Genomic DNA, 27,643 nt, shown 5'->3' with positions numbered 1-27,643 from the left:
CTTAATACACAAGCTAAATATACCCCCAAGTTTTCTCATTGCTACATTAATTCAATGAAATCTAATTTAGGCTGGTACCAGTGTTCTGAATAAAGATGAATAAGTATTACCAGTTCGCATTGTGTTTCAGCTTCTTTCTTTAAGACTTATCAGAAGAAATGTTAATTGCTTAAGTCCTTATATAAGACAGTGTGTTCTTTAAAGTTCTCTGGAAGAGATTAAATGAAGGAGGGCAAATACCTTTGTATTTATTTTTAGCTTCATCCTATTCTATTGCTATACCCCCAAAGTGTTCGTCCTTAAGTTAAGAGTTCAGACCATTCCATAAGTTGAGTTAACTTTCCAAAATCCTGATAATTATCATGTTGCTCACGACAGCATCCCTACTGCACACTCAAATTCCTGCTCTATCCATTGTTGTTTGTAAGAATGTTTCTCAAATTGGTGAACTCCGGTTCTACAGGATGTTAATAGAGGCACTTCCAAAGTGTACAGACTCAAATAAATTTAGGAAATAATCGATTTAATAAAGTTAAGCAAATCCCTTTACTGTGGATTTTTTCTGCACCGTGAACGGTAAATCTCTAAGAGATCAATATAATTTTTTACCTTTTGCAACTAACCACAAAACATTTTTAAACCATCTCTATTTTATTAGATTACTCTGTGGGAAACAAAATACGATTCCAGGGTGGTAACAATGTCTACACTATGACCCTTACCTACCTTTCTAGCATCATTCCTCTTATTTTTGTGCAGACACCTGACTGTCATTCCATGACCATACTACATATATTTAATGCCTCTTGATCTTTGTGCAAGCTGTCCTTTACCCTGTCATTCTCTTTCTTTTTTTTCTCCTCTTGAAATCTTAATTTTTTTCCATATCAAGACTGAATGTTATATACCGTGTTGTTATATTTTTTTCCTGAAAGAAAAATAATTTGCTTTCTCCTTTGTGATCCCATAGCACTTTGTTTACACATCTGCTAAAGCTCTTGCCATTGTCTGTTTTTTTTTTGCGGTACGCGGGCCTCTCACTGCTGTGGCCTCTCCCGTTGCGGAGCACAGTCTCCCGACGCACAGGCTCAGCGGCCATGGCTCACGGGCCCAGCCACTCCGTGGCCCGTGGGATCCTCCCGAACCGGGGCACGAACCCGCGTCCCCTGCATCGGCAGGTGGACTCAACCACTGCGCCACCAGGGAAGGCCCTCATTGTCTGTTTTGAACCAGGTAATTGTCCACATTTTCTTACAAGATGAGGGACTCTTTAGGGGTAGCGGCTTTATCTTAATTTATCTTTACGTCTTTCATTTCTTAGCCCTCAGCCCAGGAGGTAATAGGCAGTCATTCTGGTTGAACAGAATTGAGTTGAATAACCACAAAACCATAAGTCAAACCATGTCACTTTTCTCAGACACCTGCTGTGGCTTCCACTTTGGCTCAGAATAGGAGCCAAGGACCTTCCAGGGGTCCCTACACGGTGGGCCCCGTATATCCGTGACTCCATCTCCCAACTGCTCCCTCTCTCACTCATTACACTCCAGCCAGGCTGGCTTCCTGATGTCCCTAAAACATGCTTAGTATCCTTACTTTCAGAGCCTTTTCTTCTACCTGGAATGATTTCCCCTAAATAACTACCTGATTAAATCCCTCAACTCCTTTAAATATCAGAATTGGAGCTCTTTGTTCTAATGTCCTCATCTTGCTCAGACTCACCCTGAGCGCATTATAAATTACAGCTCTCTTCATCCTCCCAGTTCTCCCAGTCCGTCTTACCCTGTTCTGGTTTTCTGTTTTCTTTTTCCCACTGCTTCACTACTTTCTAACCCACTACGTAATTTAAATTTTATCATGTTTATTATCATCCAGCCTCACCTGGCTAGATGTAGGTTCCACAAGCGCAGGGATATTTGTCTGATTTCTTCATTGCTGTGTCCCAAGCCCCTCGAGCAGGGATAGGCCTATATTAGGCACTGCATTAACATATGTTAAAAGAATAGAGCAAATGAACGTGATTTCCATCCTGTTTTCTAGTACAGCGAGTGTGTGCTGTTGGTCACAATATGTTCATATGGAACTTAGTAAGATCAGGGTAGTTTCTGTTAGCTTTCATTATTGAAAATTTGTTCTCTCCACTTCAACTCTCTCAAGCTGTGAAGGTAGTAAAACATGACACCAATTAAAATATTCCAGTTAACAGTAATCGGGAAGAGCAATACTAATAACACAGCTGAACCAGATTGTTGAATCTTCATAGCCTAACATATCACTCTAGACACACTGTGTTAGTTTCATCAGATCGTTTTTGTTCCCTCTAAAGAATTTTGGTAAAATAGTGAAGTCTTCTTGGGGGGAGGAAAATAGAGCATTCAAAAAAAGTGGGTCCCTATTTGAAAATACCAGGTTTCTACTCTTTAATCCACCGCAACACTGCCTTTATCATCATCATAGTTAAGTGCAATATTTCATGGCATGTCCACTCCATCAGAACACTGAGATAAGTTTTTGGAGCCTAACAAATGCGAGATGTCATTCTTGCCCTCAAGGAGCTTGCAGTCTCCACTGAAAGTGTTTTGAATTCTAGTCTCAGACCATTTACTAATTTTTTCCAGCTTTATTGAGATGTAACTGTCATACGACATCATGTAAGTTTAAAGTGTACAACATGTTGATATGATCCACTTATATATTGCAAAATGTTTGCCACCATATGGTTCACTAATACCTCTGTCACATCACTCATATCACATAATTACATTTCTTTTTGTGGTGAGAACATTTAAGATCTGTCTTTAAAACTTTTAAGAGTCTGATATAGTAATGTTAACTATAATCACCATGCTGTACATTAGATCCTCAGAACTTAGTCATCTTATCACTGGAAATCTGTATCCTTTGACCAACATCTATCTCCCCATTTCTCCCACCTCCCAGTCCCTGGTAAACCCCATTCTACTGTCTGTTTCTATGAATTTGGCTTTTTTAGATTCCACATATCAGTGATATTATACACACTTTGTCTTTCTCTGCCTGACCTATTTCACTTAGCGTGATGCTTCAAGGTCCATCCACTTTGTCACAAATGTCAGGATTTCCTTTTTTCTCATAAATTGGATAATATTCTATTTTATATAAATATAATATACATATACATGTATATATGTATATGTCTCACATCTTCTTTATCCATGCAGCTGTTGAAAGATACTTAAGAAATGAACGTAGGACCTGAAAGAAATACCTGAACTTCCATGTTCACTGCTGCATTTTTACAGTAGCCAATATCTGGAAACGACTGTATCATTTACTTATTAGAGGTTTAACTTTGAGCAACTCTATTAACTTTTCTGAATTTCAAATGTCTTCTTCTATACAGTACAGTTAATACTTAATGCTGTCTCCTCCTACTTTAGAGAGATGTTTTAATGATCAAATGAGTTATTATAAGTAAAAATGTTGTTTTTTGTTTACTTGTTAAAAATAAGTACTATACAAATTTATAGAGACGGAAGGTAGAATGGCAGTTGCCAGAAGCTGGTGGGAGGAGGAAGAGGAGGTTATTGTTTAATGGGTAGAGTTTCAGCTTAACAAGATGAAAAGAGCTCTGGAGAGAGACGGCGATGGTGGTTGAACAATACTATGAATGTATTTAGTACCACTGGACTGTTTACTTAAAAATATTTAAGAAGGGAAGTTTTATGTTACATATATTTTACCATGATAAAAAAATTAGAGGAAAAAAATATGCATATCCCAAGCATCCTATGTTAAAGGACTATATTCATTTGCATATATGAGTTCAGGTGCCTTTTAGAGTTAACGTGGTCCCAAATTCAAGAAAGCCCAACAAAAATAAAGCATTTTTTTAGAGTGCTATAAAAATATAAGGAAACATCATCATTGGTCCTGTTGCTGCTACTTTTATTATTACTACAACATCTAATAGTTTTAATGTTATGATTGTCATCATTGCTAAATTATTTCTATCATCATCATCATCATCGTCGTCGTCGTCTTCTTCATAATTATTATATTACCTGAAACATGGCCTAAGAGCATAACGTGTCTGGTATCACCCATGTCTAAACTCTGTGTAAGATACTAAGTATTTAACTATTACATTTATCGAGTACCTACAAAGTGTCCAGCCTGCAGTCATTCATGGTCATTCATGGACAGGTGCAGAGCAGTAAAATACTGAGTCACCCTACACACTCTTTTCCTTCTGAGGTTGAACAAGATGACTCTTTGCCTTCTTGGTTCAGCTCTCATACTATAAACAGTGTTCTTTTTTTTTTTTTTTTTAAACGTCTTTATTGGAATATAATTGCTTTACAATGGTGTGTTAGTTTCTGCTTTATAACAAAGTGAATCAGCTATACGTATACATATATCCGCACATCTCTTCCCTCTTCCGTCTCCCTCCCTCCCACCCTCCCTATCCCACCCCTCTAGGTGGTCACAAAGCACCAAGCTGATCTCCCTGTGCTATGCGGCTGCTTCCCACTAGCTATCGATTTTACATTTGGTAGTGTATATAAGTCCATGCCACTCTCTCACTTCGTCCCAGCTTACCCTTCCCCCTCCCTGTGTCCTCAAGTCCATTCTCTACATCTGCGTCTTTATTCCTGTCCTGCCCCTAGGTTCTTCATGACCATTCTTTTTTTTTTTTAGATTCCATATATATGTGTTAGCATTTGTTTGTCTCTTTTTGACTTACTTCACTCTGTATGACAGACTCTAGGTCCATCCACTTCACTACAAGTAGCTCAATTTTGTTTCTTTTTATGGCTGAGTAATATTTCATTGGTATATGTGCCACATCTTCTTTATGCATTCATCTGTCGATGGACACTTAGGTTGCTTCCATGTCCTGGCTATTGTAAATAGTTCTGCAATGAATATTGTGGTACATGACTCTTTGAATTATGGTTTTCTCAGGGTATATGCCCAGCAGTGGGATTGCTGGGTCGTATGGTAGTTCTATTTTTAGCTTTTTAAGGGATCTCCATACTGTTCTCCATCATGCCTGTATCAATTTACACTCCTACCAACAGTGCAAGAGGGTTCCCTTTTCTCCACACCCTCTTCAGCATTTATTGTTTGTAGATTTTTTGATGATAGCCATTCTGACTGGTGTGAGGTGATACCTCATTGTAGTTTTGATTTGCATTTCTCTAATGATTAATGACGTTGAGCCTCCTTTCATGTGTTTGTTGGCCACCTGTATATCTTCTTTGGAGAAATGTCTGTTTAGGTCTTCTGCCCATTTTTGGAATGTTTTGTTTGTTTTTTTGATATTGAGCTGCATGAGCTGCTTGTAAATTTTGGAGATTAATCCTTTGTCAATTGCTTCATTTGCAAATATTTTCTCCCAGTCTGAGGGTTGTCTTTTCATCTTGTTTATGGTTTCCTTTGCTGTGCAAAAGCTTTTGAGTTTTATTAGGTCCTATTTGTTTATTTTCATTTCCATGTCTTTAGGAGGTGGGTCAAAAAGGATCTTGCTGTGATTTATGTCAAAGAGTGTTCTTCCTATGTTTTCCTCTAAGAGTTTTATAGTGTCTGGTCTTACATTTAGGTCTCTAATCCATTTTGAGTTTATTATTTTTTATGGTGTTAGGGAGCATTCTAATTTCATTGTTTTACATGTAGCTGTCCAGTTTTCCCAGCACCACTTATTGAATAGGCTGTCTTTTCTCCATTGTATATTCTTGCTTCCTTTATGAAAAATAAGGTGACCTTATGTGCATGGGTTTATCTCTGGGCTTTCTATCCTGTTCCATTGATCTATATTTCTGTGTTTGTGCGAGTACCATGCTGTCTTGATTACTGGAGCTTTGTAGTATAGTCTGAATCAGGGAGCCTGATTCCTGCACCTCCGTTTTTCTTTCTCAAGATTGCTTTGGCTATTCGGGGTCTTTTGTGTTTCCATACAAATTGTGCAATTTTTTGCTCTAGTTTTGTGAAAAATGCCATTGGTAGTTTGATAGGGATTGCATTGATTCTGTAGATTGCTTTGGGTAGTATAGTCATTTTCACAATGTTGATTCTTCCAATCCAAGAACATGGTAGGGCTTCCCTGGTGGCGCAGTGGTTGAGAGTCCGCCTGCCGATGCAGGGGACATGGGTTCGTGCCCCGGTCCGGGAGGATCCCACATGCCGCAGAGCGGCTGAGTCCGTGAGACATGGCCGCTGAGCCTGCGCATCCGGAGCCTGTGCTCCGCAACGGGAGAGGCCATAACAGTGCGAGGCCCGTGTACCACAAAAAAAAAAAAAAAAAAAAAGAACATGGTATATCTCTCCATCTGTTTGTATCATCTTTCATTTCTTTCATCAGTGTCTTACAGTTTTCTGCATACAGGTCTTTTGTCCCTGTAGGTAGGTTTATTCCTAGCTTTTTTATTCTTTTTGTTGCAGTGGTAAATGGGAGTGTTTCCTTACCTTCTCTTTCAGATTTTTCATCATTAGTGTATAGGAATGCAAGAGATTTCTGTGCATGAATTAAACAATGTTCTTTTTGCAGTCTTTTTAGTGCCTTTTTTTTTTTTGCGTTTTTATGCTCTTTGTTGGTAATTTTGCTGTTTAAAATAGCCCAAAGTGTAGTACTTTAGTACTGTCTAGGGTTCCTGAGCTAGAGAAGGCCGTGCTGTGCCTTACAGAGAAAATACTTGTGTCAGGTAAGCTTTATTCAGGCATAAGTTACAGTGCTGTTGGCATTGAGTTAATGTTAGTGAATCAACATTATATATTTAAAAGGTGTATTTAAATATAAACACACATAATACAAGGTTATGTGTTGATTGGTGGAGGAAAATATTATGAGCAGAGACTCACAGAAACCTAACCCTGTAATTCCCTTCAGAACAACAGTACAGTATTCACTAAATAAGTGTTTGCAGCAATTTTATAGGACATAATTCCATCAGTGCTGAGAACTGCCTGTTGATACCTGATAGTGTTGTGCTGTGATTGAGTACAAGAACTTAAATGAGAATAACAAAACTTTAATCTTTTTAGAAAACAAAATAGCAGAGAATATCCTTATGACTTTGGGATAAGGAAGAGATTCTTAGGTAAGAAACTAAGAATGTTAGCCTTAAAGCAAAGATTGATACACTCAGAAGACTTCCATTCATCAAAAAATACTAGAAAGAGAGTGGGGAAGAAAGTCATATACGAGGAGAAGATAATTATAAAAATATAACTGACAGAAGATCCCAAATATGTAAAGAACATCAATGAATTAGTAAGAATAAATGCAAGTCCACTAGATGACTAGGTAAAAGACATGAAGTGGCATTTTAAGAATGATATAATGTGGGTGGCCCATAAACATGAAAAAAAAGACAGCTTTATTAGTAACTGAAGAAATGCAAATTAGAAAGCATGGACTGCCATTTATATACCAGATTGACAAAAATTCAAAATAAAGAAAAACATCGGATTATCTGGAATCAGACAAGCCTGGGTTAGAATGCTGGCATTATTATTTACTATCAGTGTGAACCTGAACAAATGATTTCACTGTCTTTGCCTCCATTTCCTCATAGATAAAAGGGAATAAATAGTACCTATTTCATGGTATTGTTGAGAAGATTAAATGAGTTAATACCTGAAAAGTGCTTAAAATAGTACCTGGTACATAGTAAGCACTCAATAAATCTTAGCTGTCATTACTATTATTATTACTGCAACCCAGAGCCACCTCTGAATTAGTACCAAACTTCCAACTGAGCAAGAAGGTTGTGAGCATTGCATCATCACTTAAGTCCCAGGATGCCTCAGCAGTGATCTGTAATACCTTCACTAGATCACCCAACTACACACATACAAACATTTAAAAATGGGTCTGTCACTTGCTGTGCTGTGTAGCATCCTTATACACAGATGTAGGCTTCGTCTACAATGTTTAAAGAAGTCTGTGGAAATCCAAGTGCCACAGTAAGGTTGTAAAGTTGCTGTAGAGTGTCTTGTGACAGTGGGGATTGTGTTGAAATATTCTCAAAACTCTAGCCTTAAAGTTGTGAGGCAGAGATGTTGAGCTGGAAAGTGACCTCAGGAGTGATGTTGTGAAGATGGAAAGATGGCACGTCAGTGCTCTGAAGATACGACTAGAGCTGCATATGAGCTTGTCTCCTGTGAAAACCAGTAGTCTCAATGGTTGACAGAGTCTAGGTTTGATGGGTTTGAGCAACTGACCTGGACATACTTGATGCTGTGGTTCTCATAAGAATCCAGTCACACCTTGAGTAGGAGTGAGGCAGTGCCCTGTGCTGTCTGTGCGCTTTGACCTGTAGGAGAGAAAGTGGGGAGAGTGAGCAGGGCTGAGATAGAGATGGAGGGGAAACAGGTCCTGGGTACTGACTTAAATTAAAACCCAGATCCAAGATCCATATACTTGGGTCCATCATTTGTGCAGCTGCAATGCTGACTGGATGAATCAACCCAGCAAAAAGTACTTCTTATCAACTCCCATAGCGCTTTCTCTCTATAGCTCTACAGCCTTGACTACTTCCTTTGTACCTTGCAGTAGAGTTCTTTATGTGCCTATCTAATCGAAATTGGAAACCGCTTGAGGTCAGGCATCATGTTCAACTGACCATAATATTCTCCACAGCATCCACCACACATGGTACCATAAATTATATTGATGGAGAGAAGGAAAGAAGGGAGGGGGGCAAGGGAGGGAGTTCAGAATGAAGAAAGGATGCTATTATGCACTGAATGTTTGCGTCTCCCCCAAAATTCATATGTTGAAATTCTAACCGTCACCCCCTGGCAAAGTGCTTTTATAAAGAGGTGGAGCCTTTGGGAGGTAATTAGGTCATGAGGGTGGAGCCCTCTTGAATGGGTCAGTTCTCTTATGAGAAGAGACACGAAGAGTTTCCTCTCTCTTCGCTTTCTACCATGTGAGGACACAGTGAAAAGACGGCCGTCTGCAAACCTATAAGCAATTCCTCACTAGACACAGGTCTTCCAGCACCTTCATCTTGGACTTCTCAGTCTTAAGAACTGTGAGAAATACCTCTCTGTTGTATAAGACACCCCATCTATGGCATATGTGTTACAGCAGCCCGAACAGACTAAGACAGACAGTAAGATCTTCCCACCTCTGAAATTCTCTAGCTTTGTAGGATTTCTGAGGCAGAAAACAGTAACTGTATCTAAAGCAGAGCATAAGTTATCACAATACTGATTTGGTAATTGTCTTCCCTTAGGAAATCAGTGTATATTTTAGTATGCCTGCTCAGTTGTTTCTCCCACTTCCTCAGTTACCAAGAAGTTAGCACTCTTTGAAACTTTTAGATGGAAGATGAAAATACTTATTTGTTAGTTTCCTCAGGTGTTACCTGAACTAAGGAGACTTCAACTTCAGTTATAAATAAGAAAGTACAAGACTAAATCAGGACGGCTGTGTCGCTTGACACTACTTTTTGCCCTTCTCTGCAGCCTCCGTGGGGACCAGGAGCTGAGTCAGCAGAGGGAGAGTGATTTATTTCTCCACATTTGGAAGTGGGATGGAAAGTAGCAAGATCCTACTTTTATATTATCTTCCTCTTTTATAGTTTTTGTGCCAGTTCCCAATCCTGTTTCCCTAACTTATTTTTTATAGCACTTATCATCCTCAAAGATGCTATGCATGATTTATTTATTTTGTTTATGGTCCTTTCACCCACTTAACCTTCTTTAAGGGGAGAGATCTGTTTTGTTTTATTTTTCAATGATGTAACCCCAGTGCCTAAAACAGTGGCTGGCATATGATAGATGCCCATTGGAGGCCTATTGTAGGTATTGAACGAATCTGTATTGATTCTCAGGGTGTATTTAAAAGCAAGGTGCTTGAGTGATGACATTTCCAAAAACTGGCAGTTTTACCACAGTGCAGCGTTATCTCTGATTTCTCTCTGTGAAGGGAACGGTGAAACAACCCCCATAGCAAAGTCTAAATAGATGATGAATAAACACATGGCTTGCATGTATATTTGATGATGGTTTTATTTTCAAAACTGTAATTAAATGAGATAAAAATATATGGTTGGAGTTGCCGAAGCAACTTAAATTCAACATAAATAACAGCTGCTCTTCATCTGGGAATTTCATCCATATACAGCATTTTTTATGCCCTTAAAAAATTTTAACCAGTGTACAGCTAATTCAGCATCCAGTGTCCCAAGAAATGTTTTATACTCAGAGAAGGGGAAGGAAAAGAGAAAAGAAATAGCCCTCTATGAGCCAGTGGTTAAACAAACCTGTTACTTCCAAAAGCTTTGATTTCCCCCAAATAGCTGTATGGCAGAACATGTCCAATTTCTGAGGAGCAATGAATTTAAGCATGACTGGCATTTTTCGTTATGAGTCATCAATCCCTATTTTATTAGTTCAGAAATCCACAACTGAGTACAGAGTGAGGAGTCTTCTACTCGCTTTTAAAGCAAAACTTCTGCAGAGCATTGGTGTCAGGAAATACTAGTAAAGTTTGCCTCTCCCTTTAAAGTTAACCATCAGAGTAATTTCCTCCCAAGCTGCTTGGGGAAAATGCCTACTTTTATGGATAGAATTAAGAGCCAGTTTAACTATACGAACATCTACCTAATTTTATTTATGATCAAGGAGTGAGAAATTGCCCCTCTTCCTTCAGAGATTGTATCCACTGCCATTAAGTGTTAGGCAAATTCGGTAGCCATCTCATTACTCAGGCTTGTACCCCTGAAAGCTTAACAAAAGAAAAGAAATGAACTGAAAAAGTCAGATATGAAGCAATTTCCCTTCACTTTAAAGCAAGGTTTTTCATGACCAATCATTTGGCTGGTAGAGTTGTGGTCTCTGGGTTTTTATCATGATCTGTGGCCCATATATCTCCATCCAGTAATACATCCCCAAAGTTTTTTCCTGTAGATTAGCAGCTTTACAATGTCCTCTTGATGTAGTGCCTTTTCAGCATTTCTTCAGAGAATATTTATTCTAATGTTACTTGAATATATGTGACTTGCCCACTAGGGTTGCCCGTTTCTTAGGAAGACTTGGGCAGTGAATTACAACTTTCTAATTTTAATTTTCAGAGGGGAGAAAAGAAAGCCTATGAAGTAAAAGTTCAAAATGAAGATTCACATTTCTTTCCATCAAAACTGTAATGACCATAAGTCTGTCAAGTTGTACAACTCTTACACTAGGTGAAGAACAGATAATTGTAGGATATTTCCCTGACTAGCTGATAACAACCCTGATTACAAAGAGCAACAAGCCTGTGCAATTTGCATGTTGTCCTTTCATGTTTTCTTCATCTCAAGTGTTCCCTGGGGCAGGTGTCAGTGGGTGAGAGAGTGTTTCTTTTGCCAAGCAATGCGTTTGTCTCATATGCTGCTTGCATTCCCATCTTAGTGTGCCTCTAAGCTTTCATTTTAAATTTCATTTTAAGGCATCGTAGGTGGTTCGGTGCAGTTGATTAAAGACCTTTTCTTAAAGTTATCTTTTAGAGCATCCCTGGTCATTGAGCACACAAAGGTCCATCGTAGCCAAGATGCTGGAAGACAGTGTGTCATATGGACAAATATTACAAGAAGGTTCACCCTGCTCCAGCAAGTCTCCTGACCACCACCTCAGTGTGTGAAGCAGGAAAGGGAATAGTGCTCAGCCAATAGTAACTAAGCACATTATATGTGTTAGACGTGTTTTGGGCACTGTGCTATATATATAGCCTGATAAAGACTGAAAAGATTCCTGCCTCTATTGAGCCTTCATTTTGGGGTGGGGCGGGGGGGAAGGAACAGTAAACCAAATATCATATAAATGAACAAAGTAATCGCAGATGTTGGTGATGATCTCTATGAAAGACATAATAAAGAGGTGATGTGGTAGAGAGTAACCGGAGCTGCATGGTGGGCTACTTCAGATTAAAAACTCAGCGAAGGCTACTCTGAGGAGGTGACATTTGAATTGAATCCCGAGGAATGAGCATGATAAGCTAAAAGATGGGTAAAGAGCATTCCAAGCAAAGAGAACAGCAAGTTCAAAGGTCCTGAAACAGGATTAGCCTTAAGGTGTTTGAAGAACAGAAAGCAAAACATGGTTGTACAGTATAAATAAGTAAGGGGGAACCTAACAGGCGATGAGACTGGGGACCTGGGTAAGGATCAGATCCCTAAGGGCTATTGTATGTAAAGCTCAGCAAAGAGTCCATATTTTGTTCTAAAATTTTCTAGGCCAAATGGTTTTCTGAAACTTTTGTTTCTCTTTGTGTTATGTAAGTATGAAACCAAAGATAGAGAATGCAGATGCCTAACCATTAACACTCCTGAGTCAGGATGATATGCAAAAGGAGATGTGCTCCTGTAGAGAAAATTGCTGGTAATAATAGCTTGTGTTTTAGGGCACCTGTCTCCAAAGGAGAACAACAGTATTTATGATGCCAGATTGTACTAATCACAGTAACCTCATGAGTCTGGTAGGTGCACACTTTTATGGAACACGCAGGGAAACTCAAACATGTGAAACTGGGTTGTTCTTTGGCTTCTTAAATAACATGAAGGTCTAGGTAAAATAGAGTATGTCAAAGCAACGAGGAAAGAAAAAATCTGAAATCAGAAATAAAAATAGCGATCAGGAAAGTCGTACACTTACAGGGAAAAGGGCAGCGAAGCAGCCTTTATTTTCTTGTAAAGTCAAGAAAATAATAGCAGAAGGGTAAAAAAATTATGAGTCTCACATAGTCAACCAGAATATCAACATGTGTTGTTTCATTCCTGGTATCTAATTCAGTATAGAATAGAGGCTAAATACATGGACTTGTGGGTCAAAGAAGAGCTGGGGTCTAATCCACACTCTTCCTTATACTAGGACTGTGATCTCGGATATGGATTTTTTAAATTTCTATAAAGTGGAATCAGTAATAATACATCATAGAGTGGTTGTGAGGATATAATGAATGAATGCATGGAAAGTGAGAAATTGTGTTCTTTACATAAGTTAGTTGAAACTGGCCTTACATTTCTCCCAAAGAGTTAATATTTACAAAAGTGATTAAATTTCAAAATCAGCCTACAGAAGCCTCCTTAACAGGTAGCATTCATTATGCTCTTTTCAGGTCTTGCCTAGGTTTTGTTACTGGAAAGAAAAAGTGATGTAGAAATGTGGTGCAGGAAGAGAAAGAGGAGAGTAACCTCTTGCTAAATGCAGAATTGCTGACCCCAGACAAATTTGTCTGTGGCAATCGGCACACACCTTTCTCACCCTATATGTATTTTTTCTTTTTCCTTTTCAGCTCTTCTACAAAAAAATAAGGTAAAGAATTTTGAGTGAGAAACTAGTATTGTTTATAGATAGTTTTGTTGGTACATAACTCTTTCAGTAAGAAACACCTGTGAAGAAAATCAAATTTAAGAGTATTTTTAAGTTATTATTCCTTTCTTGAGCTTTCTCAGCCCTACGTTGCCTTCCTTATTACTCCATAGATTACATTTTCTTTGTTTCTTTTTTGGTTAATCAAAACTCACATTCAAAGAATCCATACTGCTCTTATTTATTTAAGAGGAAACAATCTCTTTGAATTAATTAATTCTTCACTGTAAGTGACTCATAGCAAGGTAATGCATTTGCAGCCATATGTGGGTTTAAAATGGCATTTCTGTAATTCCAAACTAATCCCTAAATTATAGACTTTCATCTGATATGACTAAATAGGTTGAGGAAAAATTCAGACAGAGGGAAAACATTGTGAGGGTCAGAATCAGCACCTGGGAGAGCTCCCATGAGTTCTTCCTTTTTCACTTTGAAACAAGTGCTCTAAGGATTTTCATAGGGATGTCGATAGCAGTAGCATTAGGCTATGAAAGAAGAAGGTCATAAACAATTTCTATAACTGAGTCATTTGTAAAGTGTGTGTACATTAATTTAGGAATACTGATAAGGTCCTTTGTTATCTATACAAAGGTCTCCAGGAAAGAGATTGGCTTTTCTTTTCAAAGTCAAACCGCTACCTAGAATCAGATTTTGATCCCTTACTTTAAACTGCCAACAAATTGCGATATTTAATGTCAGATCTTGAGCATATCCATAGGTTTTTGATTGTTCTGTTTTACTTAGTTGTTGGAGAGATAAAATGGCTGACACCAATACTTGGAGGAAAAGAGGAACTCAAAAATTATTTGCTGAAGGTTGGCTAAACAAATGGAAAAATTAATGACATAGGAAAAGCAAGATACTGACAAACATATAATGTATATATATTTTTTTCCAGTTCCATTTATATTCATTCTATTTTCATCTGGTATACAGTGTAAACTCCTCAAATCTTAAGTGCAACGAGTAAATTTATATAATCAGTAAATAATGTTTCATCTTTTATTTCTCTGTTAATATAACAACATTTTGTATCCTTTATAAAGATACACAAACATCAGTTTTTACTGTTTTATGAAAATGATATTTCCCACCTTAACATTAAAAAGTAATACCTGCTCAGAATATACCATCATAGGAATTTCTTAAGGAAAATTATCTGAATTCAGTATATGGGAGTGTTTCTTAATTTTAAGTCACCTGAAGAGTACACTCCATGCACTGCAAAGGATAAGGTATCTGGCTTACTTTAGCACCAGTCTAGACTTGAAAACACAGTTAAGACCAGCAAAAGAAGAGGTGTTTTAAGTCTTAGCAGCTTATTTTGCCACAGTGGGATTGACCTGACTGCTCTACTGTTACTTTATCTGGTGGAAGTTTGGAATCACTAGCTTTGCCCCAGTGAGTTACTTTCTGTAGACTTTCCTGTGGTGCTCAGAAATGATAATGATAGTGCTAGCATCTACAGACTACTGACTTTGGGCCAGTCATTGTGTTGAGTGCTTTATATTCATGATCTTAATCTCTAAAGAGCCGTATGAGATAGGAATTATTTTCCTGGTATTAGAAATGAAGAAACGGAAGTTCAGGGAGAGTACTCACCCACATCATACAGTTAAAGAGTGAGAGTACCGAGTTTGTGCTCAGGTCCTTCTGACTCCAGAGCCAGTGTGCTAAACCATTAAGTAATTCTTCCTCTTGCTGTATACACTCTCACAGGAAAAACCTGGCAGCCATGCCAGTCTCCCTAATGGTTTCTTCCTTCTTGTGTGGAAAGAATGTCAAAAATGTGACTTTGCAACTCATAAGGTTTTTGTAAAGTTAGACTTATTGTCATTCTGAGTCCCTAGAATCCAAGAAGCCATGCAAATCCACATATGTACATACTCAAGGAGCAAATGGCACAGTCAAGACATAATTTTAGATATGCTGCATGATAACTGGTTTTTAAAGTTATGCCCCCCAAATACCTCTTTTTAAAATAAATAGTGCAGTCATCATTATGGAAATTATATTCATAACAAATATATCACTTGACCATTTTTCCAAGCTGATACTGATTTTTTAATTGATTGCTTCTTTCAAAATTGAAGGAAGCAGTAACAAAGGCAACTGTCACTGACAATTTCTTGTTCTAAAGTCACCCTGTGAGAATTGATAGAATCCAGGTCTACCCAAGTCAGGAAAAAAGGGAATAGGTATTTTTTTAACTTGTAGTAAATAATACATGCGTTAAAAATATGTGCATTACTTGCATGGTTTACTGTATCGTTTTTCCTCTTTCCTCTTCTCCTGCCCCTCTGCGGATTCTTGACAAAGCATGATGTATGTTACTATGTCATTAACCTTTCCTGGCCATTTTAAAGCTGAATTTCTTATGCTCTTCTGCTCTGGCTCCACCCTGTGGATGGCTTTAACTCTTCCTGTTCATAAGTGTGATGGGCAGTCCCTTAATGATGGCCAAAAAAGTTACTCTTTCTTATTTACTGTTATTACTTCTCAAAAAAGATCTTGGACCCTCGATTTTGTTTTCTTTCAACCCATCCAGGTCTTTTTTATAGACTACCTCATCCCCAGCTCTAAACATTTAATAACTTTCCAGACAGTAAATATCTGGGGATTTTTCCCCCTCACTCTCTGATTTACTCTGTGGGCTGAATTCCAAATGTTTTCATATATTAAGGCTTTTATTATTTATCTCATGTTGCAACTTTAAGAACTTTGTACACTTTTACTTCTCAAGGAATTTAGCTGCTAAAGCACTTCCTCTAAGCTCTCAATGAGCTACACTTTCCAAGTACTATAATAGTGTATTTTTTAAAACCTCATGTAAAAATAAAGTGCTAATATTATATTCTACAGAAGAACAAAGGACAGTTGTTTTCACAGAAAAACATGACAGGAAAACACATCTGCCACAAAACTGTGCATTTTTTAGCCCATGATTTCTGGAAAGATTTATATAAAATGCTGATACATGAAGTCAACACCAAAATGTATGGTCACTCATTTTTTTAAAAAGTCTACAAGTCACTTTTCAATGAACCATACAAAAAGCCGCAAAAAATGTTTTGAGAAACTACAGTACATGGATATTAATTCCTTGCCATAAGAGTACATCATTTATTCAGGTACCTTTAGTAACTATCATTTATCCAACTACCTTTAGTAACTAGCTGCACGGAGCTAAAGGGAATGCTACCCAAGCGTCATGGTTCAGCTACCTCCCTAACAATGCAGCAATCCTGCTTTTTAATACAGTGGTTTCTGATTGTTTTCTCCTTGTTCCACTCCATCCTTTGCACCTGATGTTTAAAATCCCCCCATCAAGTGATCACCCGCAAGGAAAAGCAAAGGAATAGAAAATTTGGAATCAAATGTACCGACTCATCGCATTGTGCATTGAAATGTGGACTTTCTTACATATTCACTGAAGAGCATAAAATTCATTCAAACAAACTTTTTTTTTTTTGGTCCCTAGGATGTGAAGTAACTAGTTTGAATGCCCTTTTTCACTGGCTTCACTAAGTCAGTGGGGAAATGATAGATTCTGGTACTTGATAGTGGTGGGTTTGGAGAGAGGCAGATGAGTTTGTATTCTTCTGGCCACTTTCTCAGTGTGTGAAGAAGGTTCTGAAATTCAGTTACATCACCTGAAAATTGGGAATTAAAACTATAATGGAAGTAAATGAGATCTGTGTGAAAATTTGTTAGCACATGGTATGAACTCAATACATTTTGCAAGTAGATCCAATTATTGCTATGAGTGCTACGGTCATGATGACATAACATCTATAACGTATTCTAACTTGGAATGCCTCTTGCTACTGATTATTACCTAGTACCAAGTCTTTGGAGATTAAATGACCCTAAATAAGATAATATATTTGAGAATATTTCTGGGAAAGGCCTGGCCATGTCCACGTTTCAAAAAAATCCCCATTCACACACACATAGTTCTTTAATTTGGAAAATTATCATGCTGCTAGCAGTTAGGATCTGAATGGATAATTACATCTGAAAAGACCAATAATGGACATGCAATCTTTTCTTAAACATGTGCATAAATATGGTGGGCTTTGACTAGCCTCTTCACCTCTCTCTAGAGTGCATTTGCTATTCAAAACCCTTTCTTAAATGGAATAATAGGGGTATGATTTGCCACTGGATTACAAGCACCAAACTTGTAGCAGGAAAGGCTTTGTGCTTCTTAAATATTACCTCATTTAATCTTTTCCCATCATTTTTTCAAAATAAATTACATTTAATTACATCTCATGTTATTTATGAGAAAATTAAACCTTGCATAATACATGGCAGAGATGATTTTCAAACTCAGATCTGCCCAAATGCAATATTTCCATTCACTATGTAGGTAGGGTTTACCATCTGGAATCTATTTCACTTAACTGCTAAGAATCTTATTGAAATATTATCTCAAATACCAGATTAATGCAATTTTCTAACTGTCCAAATCCTGTGGAACTACATGGACTCAAACTATAGGGAAATAAACAGGAATGCAGTTTTTAAAACTCAATAAGGACAAGTTAAAAAAATCATTGCATATATTTTTCATTTTCTTTCCCATTTCCTAATGCTCTTTCTCTAGTCAGAATCAAGGTGGATTTTGCCTGGATAAGACTTGATCTCAATTACCTATCAGTTCTTAATTTTTCATGCAACTCTGGAGATTGGATGAGATGTCTGTGCCAAACCTTAGATGACTTATTTTAAGAACCTGTATGCAGAAGTGACAATTCAGAATGATTCAGTGTCATTTTTAGGGATAATGGTTTACAGTATTAATGCCATAATGAAGTTTTTTAAATCTCTAGTTTAATCATTTTTGAAGGCTTCTCAAACCATTTCCTTAAAGAGAAGAAAAAATCATGTCCTAGCCTCACCTGGTACTCATGGAATAAAAGGAATTTTATTACATCAGAAATGTAATAAAAGGAATTTTATTACTTCAAAACTTAAATTGTAGTCATGTTTTGTTTTGCACTAAGTACGTGCGGGTCCTCAAGGTGTCGCTCTGCACACCTCAACTTCAGCAGTCTTTGGATTCCCATGATTAGGTGTTACCTGTCAGTCCTGCCCACCAAACTCTTGAGTCCCTACAGGGCAGAAGCTTTCTTTTCATAATGTCTGTATCCCGAGCTGGCAGCCAAATTTGTATATGTTTAATTGATAAAAGCAATAATATATGAGCTTCAGATTTGCCTAATTCTAGAAGAAGCTGGTAATGAAGACATGTTTGTGTATAGATTATTTCTTTAACATCTTTATTGGAGTATAATTGCTTTACAATGGTGTGTTAGTTTCTGCTGTATAATAAAGTGAGTCAGCTCTACATATACATATATCCCCATATCTCCTCCCTCTTGCATCTCCCTCCCACCCTCCCTATCCCACCCCTCTAGGTGGTCACAAAGCACCGAACTTATGCACACTACCAAATGTAAAATAGACAGCTAGTGGGAAGCAGCCACATAGCACAGGGAGATCAGCTCGGTGTATCAATTATTTTTAACCCTGTGAACACTCCCTGAAACCAAGCCTGAGTGTGGAAACATTCCATTTTGTAACTGTAGCAATGCTGTCCAGGTTTATTTCCTAGCTCCATTACTCCCTGATGTTGTACCCTTTAACAAATGTTATAGTGCCACTCTTTTCTAGTCTGTAAAATGAGGATATTAATGGTACTTAACTCATATAATTGTTGTTAGGATCACTTGAAATAATCACCATAAAATACTTACCAAAATGGCCAAAATGGAGGAAATAGTCAATAAATGTTACTGAACTCTGATGTGCACAGCTACAGGGCTTGCAACCCTATAGAACATACTTGGCTTAGAATAATCCTCAAATCTGGTAACAGGTTATTACATCAAATGTTTCAGACAACAAAAAATGAAATGGCACTTAAAACAATCATTGCTGAGAGGATTTGCAGTTGGAAGGATGAAAGAAAAATCTTTTTGAACAATAAAATGTCTGTCACTTAATTAGACATATTTCTTATATTAACTCATTGTTATTGGCAACTGTGTATTTACTGACTCCAACTGTGATCTTTGGGCTTGTAACGTCTTATCTTTCTAACCAGATTTGACCTCCTTGAGAAAGGGGAACTTTCTTCCAAACAGAACCTTGGACAGTACCTTATAAGTATTTAAAAATACACAGGAACTTTATAAAACAATTGTGTATGTATGTCTGTTTACACATTGTATGTAACGTGTGTGTGTGTGTAGACAGAGATAGTCATATTCTAGGTACATATAAGAGTAACAAACATAATTGCATATAATGGAACGGTTTGTGAAGTAAACAGCTGACTATCAAAAAACACGAATATACATCCTGATAATGATATTCAGTTACAGATAGAGTTGGGGAGGTCACTTACTCCATGTGCTACCCAATAAAACTTTCTGCACTGATGTAAATGTTCTCTCTCTCTCTCTGCTGTCCAGTATGGAAACCAGTTGCTATGTGTGCCTCTTGAGCACTTAAGATGCAGCTCGTGTGACTAGAACTGAATTCATACATTTTATTTGATTTTAACTGTTTTTTAACTTAAATAGGCACATGTGGCAAGTGGCTACCTTACAGTATAGATATAGAGTCATAGAGGATGAGACAATATCATGCAAGAAGACGGTAAAGTTGAATTTCCCTGATCCGGGTGCTGTAAAGGCTGTTTCTCAGCAGAAGACTGTCCTCTTTTGAAGTAGTATTAGTCTTTCAGAATGTCTTAGGACTTTAAATTTTAAACTCCTTTTCCTTTATGTCTCCCAACAGATCTTGAAAACTTTAAAACAAGAACGAGAAGCACCGTGTCTGTCCGCCAAGGTCAGGGGATGGTACTGCTGTGCGGCCCACCAGCCCATGCTGGAGGTAACTCTGCACCGAAATGTGCACATGTCACAGGCTGCTATTTTTCTTGCTGATTGTTCACCCTCTTGGCATCAGAAAGGGGGACAGTGTCATTTGTAGAGATTCCCAAAGTCCCTCTGTGTCAAGGAAGCATCGTCAGTGCCTCCCATAATTAGGACAGGAAAATATCAGATTGTGCAAATGTTCCATCCCCCTGCTGTCTACCTGGCTCAAGGGGAAAGATACCTGAGTCAATCAAAATCAGAATCCTGTTGCTTGGTAAAGCCATGTAGGTAAAACCGCCAACACTTCTTCCGACTTGATCGTATTAAAAGATGGCCTTGCTTCACTTCATCTCATTGTTGGTCTGGGAAGGGATCAGACCCAGAACCAAAGTCCCTTGACCACAGAATCCAAGATGACTTTGTAAGGACTTATAATGACTAGATCAGTTAGGAATGCATTTCACTGCAAGTCCCTGAAAACCCAGCTAACACTGGCTTCAGTGGACTTGGGTTTGTGTTGTTCTCACACATAAGACTTCCAAAGGTATGTGGTATAAAGCTGGCACCACTTTTGGGGGACATCTTCCAGGACCCAAGTCCTTTTTTTGATCCTTCTCTGAAGTCCTAAACATGCGGCATGGCTAAGGCGCCAGTGCAGAAAGGTAGAAATGGGAAGAGGGCAGGGCAAATGTCAGAAGTCTCTTCATTTAGAGTCGCTTTTGTATTATGGAAGGTTTGCTTTGCCCAAGGACTTTTATGTACATTTCATCGATCACTCCAGTGGCAAAAGAGACACAAAAATCAAGTATTTTCTACAGATACACGATGGCCCTAAAAAATCATAATTTTGATAATAAGGGAGAATGTGGAGAGACGATGTGTAGGCAGGTTGCAGTGTCTGCAGAAAGGACTAATGATGACTGGAAGGTGACTCTGACTGCACATACAGAGTTCAGGAGTCTGGAGGTTTAGTAGTTAGTGATATTTATTAGGATTTCACTACAGTTTGTGCTGACAAGACTGATAAACTCCATTTGTGGTCACTCTGGCTAAAATTTAGTTTGATACCCGCTCTCCTTGTTATTACCTTAGTTTTCCATTTGGCTTTACATGTGATGGAAAAAGAAGATATTTTAAACTGAGAATTTGAAAACACCATTTTATTTTTGTCCTGTCTTCAGAAGTTTTAACTTTTCCTTCTCACCTAATGCCCCAGCTAACGTTTTTAGCAGGAAATAACAATTAGTAAAACAGCTACGTGGCTCGCATTTCAAGCATGGTGAATAGATAAGCAGGTGGAAGAGGCAGGCACCCCTCCAAGTCTGGATGGAGGGTATGGAATTGTTAGGGTTTCTAGTGTTTGAGACTGGCAGAGAATCCAGATAACATTTCAGGAGTTTGTCTTCTGAGAAATGGGTTTATTCTTTAGGACTTAATTTTCTTGCCAAGTTAGTATCAGAAGCATTCAATTTGGAGTCCAGGACATGAATTCTGGTCCTGGCTCTATTTCAAATCATTATTTGATATTGGGCTATGATGTTCACGTTCTCTATCTCTACTCATCTCTAAACGAAGAGATTAAAAGAAATCTCTCAGATCCCTTTTAGTTCTATCATCACATAATAATTGCTGAATAAAAACTAAACATATTTAGAAACTGTATGTGCATTCCTGAAGTCCTGTCCTTTATATGAGGAGAGCAATTAACTGGACATCTATTTAGGTTAAAGTGATGTTCACTCACATTAACAGTTCTCTTCTTATTATGAAATTTGATCAAATAAGAAAGGAAGATTTTGCTAATTTCTTCTGCAGGCTACCTTCACAGCATTGATCTTTCATAACATGGCAGCAACTCTGAAAATTAATCTTACAGCATATTGAGAAAAAAATACCCCACTAATCCCTGGTACAGTGATATCTTTGGGAAACGCAAAGCACAAGAAGCACTGTTGTGCTGCTCCACAATGAATGAACCTGAGTACTTTCCCCTTCCCACTCAGAAATATATTAAAAATTTCTGTAGACATCTACTGAAATTTGCTCGTCTCCGCCGGCAGCAGTCAGCAGCTCTGAAATCCAGTTCCTTGATTTGTGCTGACATTCCTGACAGTCTTGATGTTGAAAGACAAGGAAATAAGTATTCTCATTATGGGCTCTGTTAGAAACCGTGAGCTCAGTAATACTGTAGGCCAGGCAGGCAAGGCAAGGAAATGTGAGAGAAAACAAGGTGGGTATTGAAGGTTATAAGAGAGCATCACAGACATCCATCAGTTTGGGGCAGTGGAGTCAATGATTATCTGATGAAATCTCCCCAGTTACTCAAAACCCTCCAATGCCAACTGTCCAGCAGTGATCCTCTCATTGCTTCTCCAGGCTGTGATCACCTTAAAGCTGGCAGCATCGCCAAGAGCCGCTGGACATACTGAGCGTTTTAAACCCAGCATATGGTATCCCAGTTTCTATTGTAACAGATCATGAAGAGGAAAGGAAATGAGTCAGCCTTTTATTGTATCAGTGGGATACTGGATAATGGCATGAAATCCATTGTAAGGGATGCTGCATGTCCTATTTCAAAAGCTGTGCAGTGTCAGACCTTCTTAGGATAACATAGAAATGAGCAGCAATTAATCTACTTTGGAAAGCATTTCCGTCAGCACGTATTTCCAGTGCTCTGCCAATCACCGTGCATAGCGTCTTTGTCATTTCTTGGTTGATAGGTACAAACTCAGATGTGATGTTGCCGCATAGATTGTACTATTAAATCTTTAACACAGACACCAAAAAATAGACATCACTATGGATGATGGGGCTCTGGTTGTCTGTGATGCTTCTTTAGATTAGAAACAGAGTATTTTGAGACCTAGAATTTTCACTGTGCTTTCCATCAACTCCAGGGTCATTTGGCAGCAGGAATTTGTGATCTTCAACCACTCATTAAATAGGAACAGAAGTGAGGTACTTTGAGATTCTTCCTCCTAGCTTACTAAAACTGACAGCTTATTCACCAGTGAAATCCTCCTGAACTGTTCACCAAAGGATGTTTTTGTTTCCACCTTCCTTTTATATGTCACCCAGATCCTTGCTGCTCAAAATGTGGTCCTTGTACCTGAAGTATCTACCTCACCTGGAAGGTTGTTAAAAAGGCAGAGTGTTGGGTGCCACACAGGGCCTACTGTATCAGAATTCAAATTTTAACAGGATCTCCAAGTGATTCATGTGCACATTAAAGTTTGAAAAGCCCTGAGCTTCACCTATGCTCCCCCCACACTCCGCACCTCTGGCTAGAGGTGTGCAGGAAGCGGAAGCATCACCAGGGCAGCATGTTAGAGCCACAGGTGCCTGGCCTTCGCCCACGGATATTCTGATTCCATAAACCCAGGGCAGAGTCCCCAAAAGTGTTGTTCCAGTTGGCTGGAACAGATTGAGGCAGCACCAGATTGAAGATCCACCCACTTGGATCACCTTCTACAAAACCAGCCCAGGTTCACCCTGCTGAGGTGGAGTACTTTGATTTCCACATCAAACGCAAGCAGAAGTGTTAACCGTTTTTTATGTCCAATTCGTATTTTTAAGAATTTAAAATAAAATATAATCACTTCAGGCTTTCCTATATTTTTGTCATTGTTGTTAAGAGAGGTGAACAACTAAGAAAAGACTGGCTTTTTCTCAGGTAGTCACATGAAGAAGTAGCGGTTTACACTTGGACAGCTCTTACTATGTCGTCGTTAGAGAAAGTATGCCTTCCTGCAGTATAAAAAAAGGAAGCCACGTGATTCTGAGATTATTTTCGTTGTTATGAGTTATAGAGAAACTAGCTATAATTGTCGTCGTTGGATGCTCTTAGGCTGAACACATCCCCGTTAAACTTAGATCCCATTCGCACGGCACCAGACTCAGGGACCTTATAACGGCATCTGTAGAGTTCCTTATGGTGTTCATAATCTTTAGCTTACCTTATATTATCTTTGGATCCTTACAATAATCCTATAAGAAATAAGAACATGTGTTTCATAGATAAGAAAGTGAAAGCAAAGAGATTAAGTGAGATCACACGTTAATCAGTGGCAGGTCTAGGAGTTACCTTTGCGTAGAATGTGCCCCATTTTTTTTTTATAGTCGGGAGACAACCGTACAACTACTTTTTTGTACTCTGTATGCATTAGTTCTTTGGGTGCCATCCCATATCAATTCAGTCTGCATTTTTTTTTGAGGTTGGTTCCTTTGACATCATTCGTAGTTTTGAAAGCACTCCAGGTGATTCGAATATGTAGCCAGGGTGGAAAACTTGTGTGTCTGCCCTGCAAAATCAAGTAGGTCTTGTCCCAGCAAAAACCTTTCCACTTGCAAACATCTCCAGGGGCCCAGAAATGTGATTTGATCTAGACGTATCATGAATATTATAGTCTTAAAAAAATCAATCACGCCCTCCCACAGCATGGTTATTTCAGCTGGATATTTGTCTTTGCTGTAGGACAGAGGTAAAAGCATGGAACTAGGACACCCACATTCTAATCCTAATGCTGCTGTTAACTTACTTGAGCCAATTATATAACTCCTCTGAGCCCTATTCTTTTTCTATCTCCCCACACGTACTCAGCTTCCGGCATCAAGATGTCACCTTCAGAATCCGGCTCACCAGTTTCTTAATTAGTCCAAACTATGCTGACAGGTCACTGGGCCACAAGTAATCTTGCTATGCTAAAATGAGCATCCTTTATGCCCAGAATAATCTTCAAGATATCTACATGCTAGTCAAGAATGTATAATGAATAAGGCAGGAGTGCCTAATTCCCCTCTGCATGCCTTATTCCCATGCCTGCCCCAAACTGCCCCAAACTGCTTACCAATTTTATATAACTTTAGATTTTCAGGGGCATCCATATTAGCTCCAAATACCAACCCATTCCACTGCAGTCCAGACAGTTTAGCTCTTTGCCTTCATGTTTCACCCAAAGGTACATGCAGATTCCATTCTAATCCAGCTCCAAACCTCAAACCATAACACACTATCCTTTGGATTCTGAGTATTGCAACCTCCAGGTAGTCTAGTTACCAGGCCCCGCCTGCCATATCAGACACCTTTGGATACTGACATCTTCCTGGCTAGGTTCTAATTTTCTCGCTCTGTTGATTAGACAACTGACCACCTTCCTCAGGAAGCAGTCCCTCCATTTCCAACTTATTCCTCTACTTTCTCTCACCGAGATTTCAGGCTCTCCTTCTCCGTATCTTGGTTCCCAGCGTAACTCTCAAATCCTCACACAGCATTATGCCAGCCAAATGGAATTTATCTTTGTCCTTTAAATCTCCCCAGTGTGTTGTAAGGATTAAAGACATAATAAATGTGGCACCAGTTTGCAAAATTCAAACATCCAAACATTCCCGATTTTATTAATTAGGCCTGGTTTGATTTTTTCATTTGCCTAAGCCTGGAATTAAAATTAAATCAGAAAATCACTTGTCTTTGAAGACATATTATGATTCTTGAGTTCCATTCATTTAACAAATTTTAAGTAGGCAAATATTTTTCAGATATATCTTCCAAGAGATTCATCTGGAATATGCATCTATTGTTAACATAAACTCATCATGCTCTGGCATTGTGGCTTTATTAAAATGCTGATTTAGCCATTCTCCTAACATTTGAAAATTGCTCTTAAAGACTCCGCATGACAATTGAGATGAGCCCTGCCAATCATCTTCTCAGAGGCCAAGCCCCACGTAATTCTTTATGTTTGCATGTTACAGTAGCGTGCACAGTATGTGCCTGGGCTCCATTCATTTCCTTAGAAGAAACAAAGCATTAAGTGGGCCTCGGAGGAGCTAAGGGCTTTAAAATATTGCAGAGTTTTTTTTAAGAGACTAGGGAACATAATCTTCAGCTTATTTTGTATGGCTATTTTAAAACAAAATTTGAAATTTTTAGATGGTTATAAGATTAACATTCACTTAATTGTCATGAAAAGCTATAAGAAGAGTCCCTTTCTAAGTGTGTTACCAATCTCCTCTTCTGGTTATAGTGGGGACATGGTTGAACGTGCACATCAGGATGAAGGGCCGACATTGCACTTGAGTCATCTCGTTCTGTGTGTGTGTGTGTGTGTGTGTGTGTGTGTGTGTGTGGAGTGAGGGAAGGTGCCCAAAATTAGACTCAGTTTTTAAGACACTTAAATAACAAGTGATAAATTATGTTCTTAGGATCTTGAGTCCTTAATGTTTGGTCAGCACTGAAATAGCTGCCCTTTGATGGCCATTTCATGTCACCTGAGAAGTGACTTACCTGAGAGATGCCCTATCTCCTGCAAATAAATTTTAGAACCACAGGTGTTCAGTAAGTTAAGAGTGACCTTGTTGGAGATCAGTGATTGAGAAGAGGTTTTCTGGATGTGGGATCCCGTGAAATAGTGTTTAAAATGCTGGTTAGAGCAGCATTGAAATAATACTACTGCTCTAGTCTTCAAGAATATTACGGATCAAACTCTGGTAAACCACCTTGGATGGTATTATTTCTATGGAAAATGCATTCTGAGTTCCACTTCTAAGCCCAAGACATTATATATTCATTTGAATACACATCTATTGAAATTCAGTGAGGAGAGGTTAATACTTAATTAGTGATAGGTTCATCAACACCATAGTACTAGGTATTTTTTTTAATCTTGTTTTAAATATTCTTAAAGCAATCCTGTTTGATGCTCCTTGACTCTACCATGTTCCTTTGAAAAATACAAACCTGGATTCTTTTATCTGAAAGTTATTGAGCCAGTTCCTCCCTTTTTTCTTTTCCCACTTTGCCAACCAGCGGAGGTTATAGCACAAGAGTGATTTAATCAGTATAGAGTAATGGGAAACAGTTTGGAAGATGATGCTTTTCTCCATTCATTAAACCTCTCTTTTTTCACCAACTGAGGAAAAAAAAAAAAAAAAAGCCACATTGATCAGGGACTACTTGTTAGAAAACTGTCTAACCTAAATGGCCTGGTGGAGTGTTTCATGTTTGGGAGGAGAGGCCACTAGGATTTTTTTGTCCTTACCACACCAGATACAGGCTCCATTTCTCTCAGCCATGAGATGACGTAGCTCAAAGAAGGAATCAACAAGGGAAGCAAAAGGGAGAAATCAGGCTCCACATTTCTAGAAGAATGGTGAGCTTCTCCATCACTAGATGTGACAAGAAGAACTGGGATGAATATTTCTGATGTCAGTTATCTCCAGAATTGGTTAAGCATGTTCTGTGATGCTACCAACATACTTTTTGCCTTTGAATTTTCCTGTCAGTTCTTTAAAACAATCTGAAGGTTTCATGACGTTACTTTTGAATGCCTAGATGTCAACAACTATATACTTATGAGTAGAAGAAATGAGTTTGTATAGACAGCAAGCATTCCCTGGTCATAGAATAATTCTGA

The 27,643-nt window shown here is 38.4% G+C and overlaps 1 protein-coding gene across 1 annotated transcript in view; it reads left to right on the top strand.

The window, feature by feature from the left end:
- CNTN4 (contactin 4) overlaps nt 1-27,643 on the top strand; it is a 326,068-nt gene that overhangs the window by 62,208 nt on the left and 236,217 nt on the right. The window contains exon 3 of the mRNA XM_065886143.1: nt 20,152-20,247. Within this exon, the coding sequence (XP_065742215.1) occupies nt 20,152-20,247 (96 nt within the window). The remainder of the gene's footprint in view (nt 1-20,151; nt 20,248-27,643) is intronic.

Source organism: Phocoena phocoena, chromosome 10, assembly GCF_963924675.1.
Source record: "Phocoena phocoena chromosome 10, mPhoPho1.1, whole genome shotgun sequence".
Classification (NCBI taxonomy): Eukaryota; Metazoa; Chordata; class Mammalia; order Artiodactyla; family Phocoenidae; genus Phocoena; species Phocoena phocoena.
This window is presented reverse-complemented; position numbering and strand designations above follow the sequence as displayed.